Here is an 11,188-nt window from a genome sequence, read left to right as displayed (position 1 = left end):
AGGTTCAAGTACAGCGGACGTACAAAGACTGTGCGGTGAGGGTTAAGGGAATGCCAACGAATGAAATTGGATGCAGGAAAAAGCCGAGTCGCATGCTAAGCAACTTTCCACAGTATGAGCAAACCCGGGCGTGAAAATAAATCGCAATTGCAGCCAAATTAAAAACACCGCAGTGATGTTTTTCGTGGCAACGCCAAAATAATTTGGGCAAGTCGAGTCGGTCGAATCGGTTGAGCGCGCGGTGTGAGACACCAACAGAAAGGAGAAGCCGATCGACAAACTACCGGCACTTGACGACGTTGGAGAGGGGAGAATGAACGAGTGAGGAATTAGGAAAGAGGGCGCGGCGGGCGGCTGCGACGGCGGAAAGGCGAAGTAGCGGGCGCAACCGTGTGCGTGAGGCGAGCAGGCAACGAGCGCGAAAATTGAGTGTGTATGCAAAGCCTGCAGCCCAGACAACAGGCAGGAGGTTGAGGGATGCGGCGGTGTGAGAAGACAACACAAAAAAAAGAAGGAAAAAGGAACGCAGAGAAGACACACACTCTAGTTGACACTAGCTGCCAGCGAAAGCCACGGGGAAGAAATTGAATAAAACACACCAAGGCCTTGGGCGAAACCTCTTGCAAGGAGGACACACGGACAAGGTTGGACCAGGCGAGATAGGGCGAGGGTTTGGGGCGGCTGGGTACGTTTGGAAGTGAATGGCCGAGCGAGGGTGCAGTGTGAGGTAGACGAGAAAGGGCTCTGTTCGGAAAGCACAGTGGGTAGCCGACGCGGAAAATGAGAGCAATCCAAGCGAAAATGGAGCGCACGCGTTGCCAATGAAATTGTAGAAAGATATAATCAATTGAAATCAAATGAAAGAGATGGATTGAAGTCATGGTAGGAAAGAGTCGAGGAAAGCGCCCAGGAGAGGATGGACGAAGCTCGAAAACATCACGCTCATTGCAAGCGATCGACGCGAGATAGACGAGCCATATTTTCCAGTTAAACCGGTCACCCATGTTGCATATTTCATGGATATAATCGATAGATTCATAGTTTGATAGATTGATAGATTGATAGATTGATAGATAGATGGCTTGATGAATTGTTGGATTGATGAATTGATGGACTGAGAAATACCGTACGAGGAAGCAGATGGATAAGAATGACAGGAAAGACGATGATCAATGATGATCAATAATGAAATAAAAAAAAAGAAATAGAGAAAAGAGAGGCAAGATGAAATCAAGTAAAACGAAATTAGTAGAGTTGAGGATACGTACATTTTAGGTCAAACTCTTCCTTCTGCATGCGAAAGAGGTTTGCCTCGGACGTGACATTTTCAAACTCGGCCTTGAGCGACTCAAGAAGATCATTAATGCGCTGAGCCGGTGAAAGCAGTGGTCGCTGATAACTCATTTTTCAGATGCGATGGATGCGGACGAGCAAGAAAAGGAAGGACGAGCCGAGAAAAAAAAAGGGTATTGCAGATAGACCGGACGGGTGGTAATACGTGGAAGAGGGGCTAGAGAGAAGCAACTAACTCCCCGGCGGCGTGAGGACAGCAAGTGTGGGGAAGAGAAAATGAATGAGACAGGTAGGGATGAAAGTGGTAAAGGAAGAAAAAGAGAAATGGTGGGGAGCGTAAGAAAGGGTGGGAGACGTGCAGATGATAGCAAGGGAGAAGAAGGAAGGAAGAGAGGAAGAGTGAGAGGGAGAGGAGAAGGAGGGAAAAGAGAGGGAAGAAAGAAGGGAGAGACGAGAAAGCGAGAGGTGACGATGGACGGAGAGATCGCAGAGCAGCAAAGCAGGAGCCAATAAGTGTGAGTGTGGGTGGTGTTAGGAGAGAACGAGAGCGACTGTCTGGGTGGTCGAGGGCAGGTACGAGACGAGCCGACTAAAACAAGCCAGCAAGTCAGTAAGCCAATACGCCAGAAAAGCAGGTCTGTCTGTCTTTTGCTGCTCCTGTGCACCCGCTCCTAAAACTGCTAATGATACTTCCTGCTTCTACCGATACTACTGGCACCGTCGCTGAGCAGCCCAGTCTCCTGGGCCTCCGTCGTGTCCCCCCCTCCATCTCATCATCGAATCCGGATCATTTTGGGCTGCTAAACACGCATCAACGCACTGACCCTGTCTGTGTCTCGCCGGCGTCTGGCGCGGCTCGTGCGCACCTGCTTTCTCTACTCACACTGGAGGGGGGGCCAAGGAGTGAGAGCGCAGGAGACTGAAGGAGGCGGGCGCAAAAGGGCTCTGTTGTGAAGAGAGCTAACGGCCATCTGACCCGCTCAACGGTTTTTCTGATAAAACAGACCCAGCACGCATTCTCCGCGGCGCAGGTAGGAAGTGGAGACTTCGCTTGCCGACAGACCGCCACCGCCGCACAAGCAGATAATTAGAGGCTTATTACGTAACCTTCCAACGTACTCCTGTGTTTATAATAGCAAGAGAACAGATCGCCGTTCTTCCTCGTGATCGTGATAGCCATACTAGACCGTGGCCGCCTAACCCTGCCGCCGTTTGGTAGAAGGCCCTTATCGTGTCTTAGCGACTCCTATTCTGGAATCTCTATTCTGTTCTTTAGTGTTTACTTAATTTGAGGTTAGCGGTAGCGGTAGCGGTAGCGGTTCGCGCTCTCGCGGGCGCAGTGTGGTTCATTGGGAGAATCTGTTGAGTCCGATGCCTGCGCCGGACGGTAGGTCCGCGAGCCAGCTAGCAGTGAACGTGATATGAGATGCAACTGCCTCTGCCTCTGCCTCTGCCTCTGCAACTGTAACCGTAACTGTAACTGTAACCGTAACTGCACTTGCAATTGCAATTGCAACTGGGTCCTCCACAGCCCGGAACTTGCAAGTCGGAAGCGGAACACGGAACCGGAACGCAGACAACGAACCGGCTCCCGTTTTCCACTACTTGTTGGCTGCTCATTAATTTAGAGTCTTTAACTCACATGAGTAGGCTTGTGCATGCTTGCAGATGCTTGTGGCCAGACTTGAATTAGAGAAAGCCTAGTAGTCTAGACATCACCAATACGTTTAAAACAACTCCCGCCTTACAGGATCCTTCTGATATTACTAATTAGATAAGAAATGAGATAAATTTTTCATTGTTCAATCATCGCTATCACCAGTAAAAAGAAACTTCCAATCCTCAATTTCCTCTACATCCTGTCGTAGCTTATCGCGCATGTTTTCGACGCTCTCGCTGCCCATCAGCAACCGCATCGGAGGATTTTTACAGTGCGCGAGTTCCCAGACAATCTCTGCAATCTTGCTCACTCCTGTTGCTCGATGTCCCGAGATCCACAGAATCATTCTTCTGGCATATTCCGCTGGCGTTCCTCGATAGTCATTGCTCATCGGCTTGATCACAAAATGACGCCAGCTCGGGCTCCGTTTTCCGGTCATCCTACATCATTCAAAGGCTCGTATTAGAATTGGTTCGGCTAATAACAGCTTGGGATATTAGACCAAGAAACAAATAGTAGCACTCACTCGTCTTGTTCCACAGTTCCCGGGTAAACCAAGGTCACTCGGCAACCAAAAGGCTCAATCTCATAAGCCAGCGATTCCATGAGTCCCTCGCAGGCCCATTTAGTTCCTGAAAACGGACCCAGTCCAGGCACTCCCATCATGCCTGCTATACTACTGAATACTATATATCTTCCCCGGTTTCGCAGTCTTAAAAACGGAACTGTAGCCTGTACCACATGTACGAGTCCCATTAGATTAGTCTCGAACTGTGCTCTCACGTCGTGTTCTTCCTGTTCTTCGCAAGGCGCAATGACACCTCCACTGAGAGAAACGACGACAACATCGATTCTGTTCCATCGTTGAACGGTCTTTTCAACTGCATCTTTCACCATTTGGCGACTTCGCACATCACAAGATGCTGTTTCCAGGCGATCTGTCCATTCTTTAGGCACCTTGACTAATGTTCGAATATGTCTTGAACATGCCATGACAACATCCCCTCGTTCCAAAGCTGTTCGGCAAATGGCCTGGCCTATGGTTCCAGTGGCACCGAATATCTAGTACATGATATTAGATTTTGTTCTCAAGCTTTTCTGCCAACGATGCTAGTTTGAGAAATGATGAATTAGACTTACAAGCCAGACTTGCTGTTTTGGCGGTAATGAGCTACTTGATAATGCTTCGCAAGATTGCGGCCAAACCGCGCCCACAATACTTGTCGGCTCGGGAGTATGACCTGATCTCGAAGATCCGCGTTTCATGCTATCCCGTCCATAAGAGTGTTGTTGTAACATGGACACGTAGTCTCCATCGTTTATATTTGTCGGAGTCGTTGAGGATGATGGTGTTGGAGGTGTGGAATTGCTATTAGTACCTGTCGGCGTATTGCTATTATTATTGTTGCTATGACTATGGTGAAATCTTGATCGTGCTGGCGTTAGTGAAATGACCTGTGGGGGTTCGGACGGTTTATCAGCATCGTCCAATTCGATTTCCATGTTGTTTTGAATCTGGTCCATGATACAAATATGGGAAAATCTGGATAATTGTCACTTGCAGGTAATGTTCAATATGCTCGAGCCGCGCGAAGGCACACTAAACACAATTTACCCAACCCAATTTCAAGTTTAATGATGAAGTAGAATCATTTATTATTACCAAATACTACACAACCTTTTAAGCAAAAATCTCAACGTACTCTTGTCTGAAAGCATTGTCATCGCAGGGTCTAGCGATCGGAGTCCACTTTGGATCATCTTTAAATAGTCTTCTTGCTTTCACATAATCCTTCTCGGTCGTCGTGAACCGGTGGTAAATGCCAGCAGGCAGAATGATCAAATCACCTTTGGTCATTTTCATACGGACCCAGTTATCTTGTTTATCTCTGACATCGAAAAATCCTTCTCCGTCGACGATGTACCGAATCTCCTCATCTTCATGAATATGCTCCTCGTAAAACATCTTAACTTTCTCCGCATACACGTCTTTTCCAAATGACTCGGGGCTAATGACGATCTCATCCCAATTTTTGTAATCGCGCGATTTTGCCAGTGCTGCTACTTCTGAATCGGACATAGGGCCAGAGAAATGAGAGGCAAGAACTCCTAATTTTGCAGCCTGTTCGATCGAAACAGGGATACCTGAGTCATGCGGTGCTCTTTGATCGGCCTGTACATAGAGTTAGTTCTAGTAGTCTAAAATTTCTTTCATTAGAAATAACTTGCAGGAGAGTTATCATGTAGATATATCTGTATAGACCGAGTAAAAGTCCGGGATGCAAGATTCGGTTGAAGTAATCGAGAAGCTCTCAAAGAAGAGTTCAACAATCTTGGCACAACCATTTCTGCAGAATCAACCACAGAAAAATCTTTATAATAATATCAGAAACAAATACAAAAATTACAGGCTTGCGTATTTGCAAATCCACCTACTTCGATTGTATTTCTAATACCTTGAAGAGAGCAAGGTAAGGGTAAATGACGTGCTTCGCTAAGTTTAAATTACATAATAACTTACTAACATCACATTATGACACCAGACATGTGAATGATGGTCCATTTTTGACTTGCTAGTTTCCAGGGTTACTCGGGACGAGTTTAAGACGAGTTATATTTGCAATTTATAAGCGTAATCATGAAACTAGCTCCTTGTGGACCTACAGACCAATCTGCTCCTTGAAATATCCACTCTTGATACAAAATTTTCGAGATTCTTCTAACTTTTTAGCTCTCAATAATCTAGGCTTTCCGTCTTCTCAGCTCTTTCCTGTTTATATATCTGGTTTGATTGTGCTGCAAAGGGGAGTTATAACGCTCCCGAGCTGGTTCATCTACTTGTCCTCTGCTTGTCCAGTACTGTTTCTCTATTACTCTCTAGTATATCTTTAGCTCGTAGATCCTTCTATGGCTTATCTTGCGCCATTCGCCCACCAAGCAGAAAGTGAATACAATCACAATGGGATCATTTGCGATTACGCTTTCCAAGATATGCATTATCTTTCTGATTCACTGAATAAACAGAGAAATATAGGCAAACTATATTTCTAGAGATCCATAAATTCCTTAAAATTCAGAAGAGAAGGAACTCAGAAAGTCAGAAATCCAACCAATCCAAATCCCTTGGTTGCTTGGTTGTTATCGTTTTCAAAATTTCCTGCAGTGCTGGTTCCAGGAACGGTTTTTTTCTTATCTCGTTAAAACAGGCTTGGAAAGTAAAAAGTCCACTGGCTTATCCGTTAACTTAACTTCACTCGTACTCTAAACCCTCTAGACTAAAACCGAAAATAACATCGTAAGCGTACTCTAATATACGATACAGTTTCATCGACCGAAAACTTACGCACGCTCGAGCCGAGGCTAGTAAGGTAAATCCAGCTGTCTCACAGGCATATTGAATAAATAGTTTTGTCTTGGAATCCAACTTTCATGATATAGCCAGAAAAATTAAGATTCCTAAGATTGGGATTATAGTAGAAACAACAATACATTAACAATTCAAATCGATAACAAACTGATATAACCATACACAGAATAAATACTGAAATTTGAATCTCATCGGAAATCTGTCTCAATCTCGCAATATTCACTGACCTTCTTATCCTCAGCTTCTTCCATAATAACTTACATTAACAGCCTTCCCTTTTACTTCTAGTCACAATTCTCAAATCCTGCTCTCAAAAACTCATATCGGTAACAGCATAAACAACAGTGACCATAACAACAAATTCTTTTCATAAATTGAGATTGAAATTCAAATTCAAAAATACGTTTCACAAAAACAAATAAATTCTATCCCTATCGTATAATCCTCTCCTAATAATAATAGTAATAATAATAGTAACAATACCAAATCATTCAGTACTTGGTATAATCAGGTCATGGCTGATATTGGCCACTAGCACTTACAGATCCAGCCGAAGTACCGTTCTCAGTCACGACACCACCATTTTGTTGCGACGCAACTGCTTGTCCTTGGTTCACTTGCGGTCCTCCTTGTGAAACTTGGAGGCCAACTCCCCCAGGCTGCCCTGCATGCTGCTGTGCTTGAACTGGTGGCCCAGAATGCTGAACTTGCTGAGCTTGCTGGACCTGCGCTTGTTGGACTTGTTGCTGTTGAGCCTGTTGAGCCTGCTGTGCTTGCTGGCCGTTAGGCAGCATAGGGGGTTGCGGTTGGTATTGTGGAACCCACGCGTAAGGCGCCTGCGGTTGGCCGTAAAACTGAGCATAATCAACTGGCCCTGGCGTAGCTGCAGGATATCCATACGGTGACGGTGCATACACCATCCCCGGATAGGGTCGAAACGCATTATACGGGGCGGCCGCAGCGGCTGCCGCTGCTACTGCTTGTGCCTGTGCCTGTTGCTGTTGTTGCTGTTGTTGCTGTTGTTGCTGAACTTGCTGCTGCTGTACCTGCTGCTGCTGCTGTTGTTGTACTTGCTGTTGTGCTTGCTGTTGTTGTTGTCGATAATATGGATCACCTACCATTAGCTGTCCATGTTCATCGGTAGGGATGCCGGGTTGCGCTGTCGAATCCACCGCACCAGGCGGACGCGTATAAAAAGGATCATACATGGCTATTCCAGTCGCTCCAGGAACAACTGTCCGCTCAAGCCCAGAAGATCCATCAGGAGGAATTCTGAAGTTTTGCCGCTGCGTTAATTCAGCAGAGATAGGAAGATCCCGTAATAGCGGATTTGTGGAGGGCGTAGAGAAATTGCCTTGCATTACATCATCAGGCTTGTAGTACGACACTAAATGATGTGGGCTGCCATTGATGAGAACAGACATTGTCTTTTTGATCAATCCGCCTTCTTTGAACCCATATGAATCCACAAGAGAACCCACAAGAGCGCGCTCAGCCTCAGGATCCAGGCCAGGTGTTGAGGGCACATGAGATACACCGCCGGTTGAACCCAGAACAGAGAGCTTGGAGTCTGGCGAAGGAGGAGTAGGATCCACGACATCTAGAAAGGGCTGATGCATATGACCTTGAGGATGGACAGAAGTAGCAGCGGCACCTACTGCAGAAGAAGGATTCGCCCGGCCAGGCACACCTGGTTGTGGCATGGGCAGCGCGGTTGATCCATTTGTAGCGCCTGAGGGCCCAACGGCGGTTGCAGAGACGGCAGACATCACATTCGGAACCGAGCTGGCAACAGAGGCCGACTGGACAGAGTTCGAAGGCATGTTTGAGGAGGGCGTCGTTGGAGACGGGTTTGGATAGGGCATATCGCGCTGCTTTTTTCGACGATTGCGCTTAGCGGCGCGCTTCTTTTCACCAGGAGCAAAAGGCTTTTCGAGCTGACGATAAACAAGAAAGTTGCCGAGGATGCGGGATGGAGACCAAGCGATTCCATCGGTCCAGCGCTTTATGCCAGATGTGCCTTCATTGAAGATAAAGATATTTCCAGAGCGGATGAGATCGACACGCTCTCGGTCGTGGGGACGACGCGACACGGAATGGAGTAGACCTTGCATGCAGGCCTGAAAGAGAATGAGCGCGTCATGTGTGGTAGAGACGTAGCCGGTGTAGGTTGCGGAGATTCCTTGCGGAGGTCCGCCTGATGTGGATGTCGCGGACCGGATGGGTGTTGTCATGGACCCAGAGTTTGGGACGGAGGCAGGACCGCCAACTGAGGGAGGATTGGAGGCCATGGAGGCCATGGAAGCGGAGGACATGGAGGAGGCTGCAGGCGAGGAGGAGGTGAGAGAGGAAGCGGAGGAAGAGGAGGATGAAGAGGTTGAAGATGGCGGATGTAAGGCGGAATGGGCCGTGGGATGTAAGGCAGAGGATAAGGATATCTGTGACTGGGTCTGGAAAGAATTCGGGAACGGGACGGCTAGCGAAAGATTTGAAGGGGGTGTGAAAGTGGACTGCTGAGGAATAGATTGAGACTGCGACGGCGAGAGAAAGAGGCTCGGCTGCAGAGAGACAGTAGTGGACGACAGAGATGAAGGATGAGGATGAGGATGAGCCGTGGCCATTGACCGGCGGGAGAGGAGAGGGACGGGAAGAGTGAAGGAAGGTACGCGCGGACGAGGACTGGACGGGCGAACCTGGAGGAAGTGGCGAAGAACTATGGATGCTCACGAGCAGAGAACAGGTGCCGAGGAGAGATCGCAAGCAAGCAGAAGCGAGCGAGCAGTTTTAAGGCCGACTGCGCGAGGATCAAGACGATGCGAAAGCGAGAGCAGCAGAAGAGCTTGTTTGAGTATGACAAGCTGGAGATTGGAAGATGAGGGGCAGAACGGGGAGAGTAAGAAGGTTAGGCGAGAGGGAGTATAAACAGAGTAGACTTTGGCGGCTAAAAGTTAGATCTGACGCGTTTGATCGTAGAACCTGACTAAAGGCCAGCTGTGCCCGTCCAAGGACCGCAGGAGAGGGTTTTTACCAGGGTTGAGGCAGGGTTGGAGACTGTTGGAGGAAGACTGTTGCAGCCTGTTCGACAGCTCGGCGCCCCCGGGGAGGAGAGAGGGGGCAGAGTAAGGTTTGTGCGGGGCTAGGGTTATGCGAATAAGCAGGACGAGGCGTTTGTGCGGGCTCTGTGATAGGACGGGGTGATTGGGCGATGGTTTCGGGGATGGCTGGTGTTGGGCGGTGCTGCAGCGAGCTATGCCCAATAAGGCTGGGCTGATTTGGGCGGCGGGGCTGGCCGGTCTAGGTGGAGAGCAGGAAGGGGAGGGAGAAGGAGTGCTGGCATGGAGATTAGAATTGGATTGTGTTTTGGATAAGATTTTTTTGGATTTTATTTGAATTAAAATTGGATTAGACTTGGATTAGACTTGGATTAGATTTGGATTAGATTTGAAATAGAATTCAACTTGTAATTACAGTTTTAATTCCAACCAAGACTAGAGACTGCGACCAAACTAAAAAAACCACGCGAGTACGAATGTTGCGCGGTACTGGCGACGGTAGTGGGAAGTAGTGTCTTTTTTTTGTCGTGTATAGTGTGTGTGTGGTCGGTCCACAGACACAGTGCTGCGCCAGACCGTACTGAGAGAAGAGGAACCCGCGAGGGATCCTTGTTTGTGCTTGCTTATTTCCGTCAAGGTTTCCGGGGCCGCGTGAACAGAGTGTTTATTGTCCTTAGTTGTATGTAGGCAAGGAGATGCCGACGGGGACGATGAGATCCTGCAACAGTTTACTGAATCCTGTTCCTGTGTTCGTTGGGGCTAACCTGCATAGTCTGATGTTTTGAGCTATATGTTATCCGCTTCAGATGCCGGTTTTGCAACCTTCTTCTTCTACGTTCTCGTATGCTCTCGATACAAACTATCTGTTACTGTGTCCATATTCGTTAATGTTCTGACTAGGAGATTCATGTTCGATTTTTTTCAGACGCCTGACAGAGCTTTCTCTGGTCGTCCATCTATCCATCATCATCATCATCACTTGTTCCACTTTCCCCATCCGCTAGTACGATAATGTCAGGTCTCAGTTGGTCGACCGCCTAGCGGCTCCCCGGTGGCTGGCTGCTGCACTCTTTTCTCTTTCTCGTTCTCTCTCGTTCTCTCTCTCTTGTTGCCCTTGTTGCCCTTGATGTCCGCATGTGCTCACGTTCTCCTTCAGTGGCTGTAGAAGATAGCAGCCGTCTCAAAGCAATGGAGAACGGACTACTTCCGCACAACGCAGGAAGCCGAGCAGACTTATCCGGACAGACTTATCCGGACAGACTTATCCGGACAGACTTATCCGGACAGACTTTTTTGTTTTCTCGCGCTTCCGTATTTGGTGTAGCCGAGGTGTAGCCGACTCGGACTCTGTCTTAGTCTGGTTTCCGTTCTTCAGCTGGACAATTGCTTCTGCAATTGTCTGTGATCATCGTCTGTATGCTATTATTGGTGAGAACGCGTATCATGCCTTGCCTGTCGTAGCTGTTCTTCGCTGACCGCTGGTCCGTGTCGCTTTTGTCGGTTTTTTTTTGTCCTGCAGTTTCGGTGCTTCATGGTGGTGCACAATATCAACGCTGCTGAGGGAAATACAGCCAGTATTACAGTGTGACCGACCTGTCTCCTCGGGCGCAACTCCTGCAAATCCGATCCCGGTTTCATGTGTATACATGCGCTTGTCGCGATTAAACTCCACGGGAATAGTTCCGGTTCAGGAAACAACCGTCTCTGCGTCCGTCAGGGCCGTACACAGCCATAATATCGTAAATGCCATCTCGGACAGATTGGTCTTGTCTTTGTCCTGTCATTCGGGGCTGAATCTGAGGTCGTATTTGCGGT

The 11,188-nt window shown here is 48.0% G+C and overlaps 4 protein-coding genes across 4 annotated transcripts; all 4 read right to left on the bottom strand.

The window, feature by feature from the left end:
• Positions 1-37: 37 nt before the first annotated feature.
• On the bottom strand, positions 38-1,690 carry V1516DRAFT_237841 (uncharacterized protein). The gene is made up of 2 exons (XM_066918781.1): positions 1,269-1,690; positions 38-1,081 (listed from the first exon to the last, which is right to left on the bottom strand). The coding sequence occupies exons 1-2, from the start codon at positions 1,402-1,404 to the stop codon at positions 330-332; spliced, it is 888 nt and encodes a 295-aa protein (XP_066777801.1). The 5' UTR covers positions 1,405-1,690; the 3' UTR covers positions 38-329.
• A 1,336-nt stretch (positions 1,691-3,026) lies between these two features.
• Positions 3,027-4,489, bottom strand: V1516DRAFT_672376 (uncharacterized protein). The gene is made up of 3 exons (XM_066921736.1): positions 4,094-4,489; positions 3,480-4,015; positions 3,027-3,393 (listed from the first exon to the last, which is right to left on the bottom strand). The coding sequence occupies exons 1-3, from the start codon at positions 4,475-4,477 to the stop codon at positions 3,096-3,098; spliced, it is 1,218 nt and encodes a 405-aa protein (XP_066777800.1). The 5' UTR covers positions 4,478-4,489; the 3' UTR covers positions 3,027-3,095.
• A 95-nt stretch (positions 4,490-4,584) lies between these two features.
• V1516DRAFT_672373 (ARD/ARD' family-domain-containing protein) lies at positions 4,585-5,373 on the bottom strand. The gene is made up of 2 exons (XM_066921735.1): positions 5,185-5,373; positions 4,585-5,128 (listed from the first exon to the last, which is right to left on the bottom strand). Exons 1-2 carry the CDS (start codon positions 5,297-5,299, stop codon positions 4,635-4,637), a joined length of 609 nt encoding a protein of 202 aa, XP_066777799.1. The 5' UTR covers positions 5,300-5,373; the 3' UTR covers positions 4,585-4,634.
• Positions 5,374-6,979: 1,606 nt separating this feature from the next.
• V1516DRAFT_614683 (Gti1/Pac2 family-domain-containing protein) lies at positions 6,980-8,500 on the bottom strand (the record flags this gene model as incomplete). Its single annotated transcript, XM_066919333.1, has 3 exons — positions 6,980-7,174; positions 7,556-7,816; positions 8,114-8,500. Coding segments are annotated over 3 exons (843 nt in total), but the record flags the coding sequence as incomplete, so codon positions are not given.
• Between the last annotated feature and the right edge of the window lie 2,688 nt (positions 8,501-11,188).

Source organism: Lipomyces oligophaga (assembly GCF_038497815.1).
Source record: "Lipomyces oligophaga strain CBS 7107 unplaced genomic scaffold V1516scaffold_3, whole genome shotgun sequence".
Lineage (NCBI taxonomy): Eukaryota > Fungi > Ascomycota > Lipomycetes > Lipomycetales > Lipomycetaceae > Lipomyces > [Lipomyces] oligophaga.
The sequence above is the reverse complement of the archived record's forward strand: the minus strand, read 5'-3'. Positions and strand labels throughout refer to the sequence as shown.

Bases quoted from the DNA above. Each gene is read 5' to 3' on its own strand.
- V1516DRAFT_237841 (XM_066918781.1), bottom strand. From the start codon at position 1,404: ATGAGTTATCAGCGACCACTGCTTTCACCGGCTCAGCGCATTAATGAT. The intron at 1,082-1,268 runs GTACGTATCCTC...CAATTCATCAAG, and splicing joins GGAAGAGTTTGACCTAAAAT to CCATCTATCTATCAATCTAT.
- V1516DRAFT_672376 (XM_066921736.1), bottom strand. From the start codon at position 4,477: ATGGACCAGATTCAAAACAACATGGAAATCGAATTGGACGATGCTGAT. The intron at 4,016-4,093 runs GTAAGTCTAATT...ATCATGTACTAG, and splicing joins CAAAACAGCAAGTCTGGCTT to ATATTCGGTGCCACTGGAAC. The intron at 3,394-3,479 runs GTGAGTGCTACT...TGAATGATGTAG, and splicing joins GGAACTGTGGAACAAGACGA to GATGACCGGAAAACGGAGCC.
- V1516DRAFT_672373 (XM_066921735.1), bottom strand. From the start codon at position 5,299: ATGGTTGTGCCAAGATTGTTGAACTCTTCTTTGAGAGCTTCTCGATTA. The intron at 5,129-5,184 runs CTGCAAGTTATT...AACTCTATGTAC, and splicing joins ATATCTACATGATAACTCTC to AGGCCGATCAAAGAGCACCG.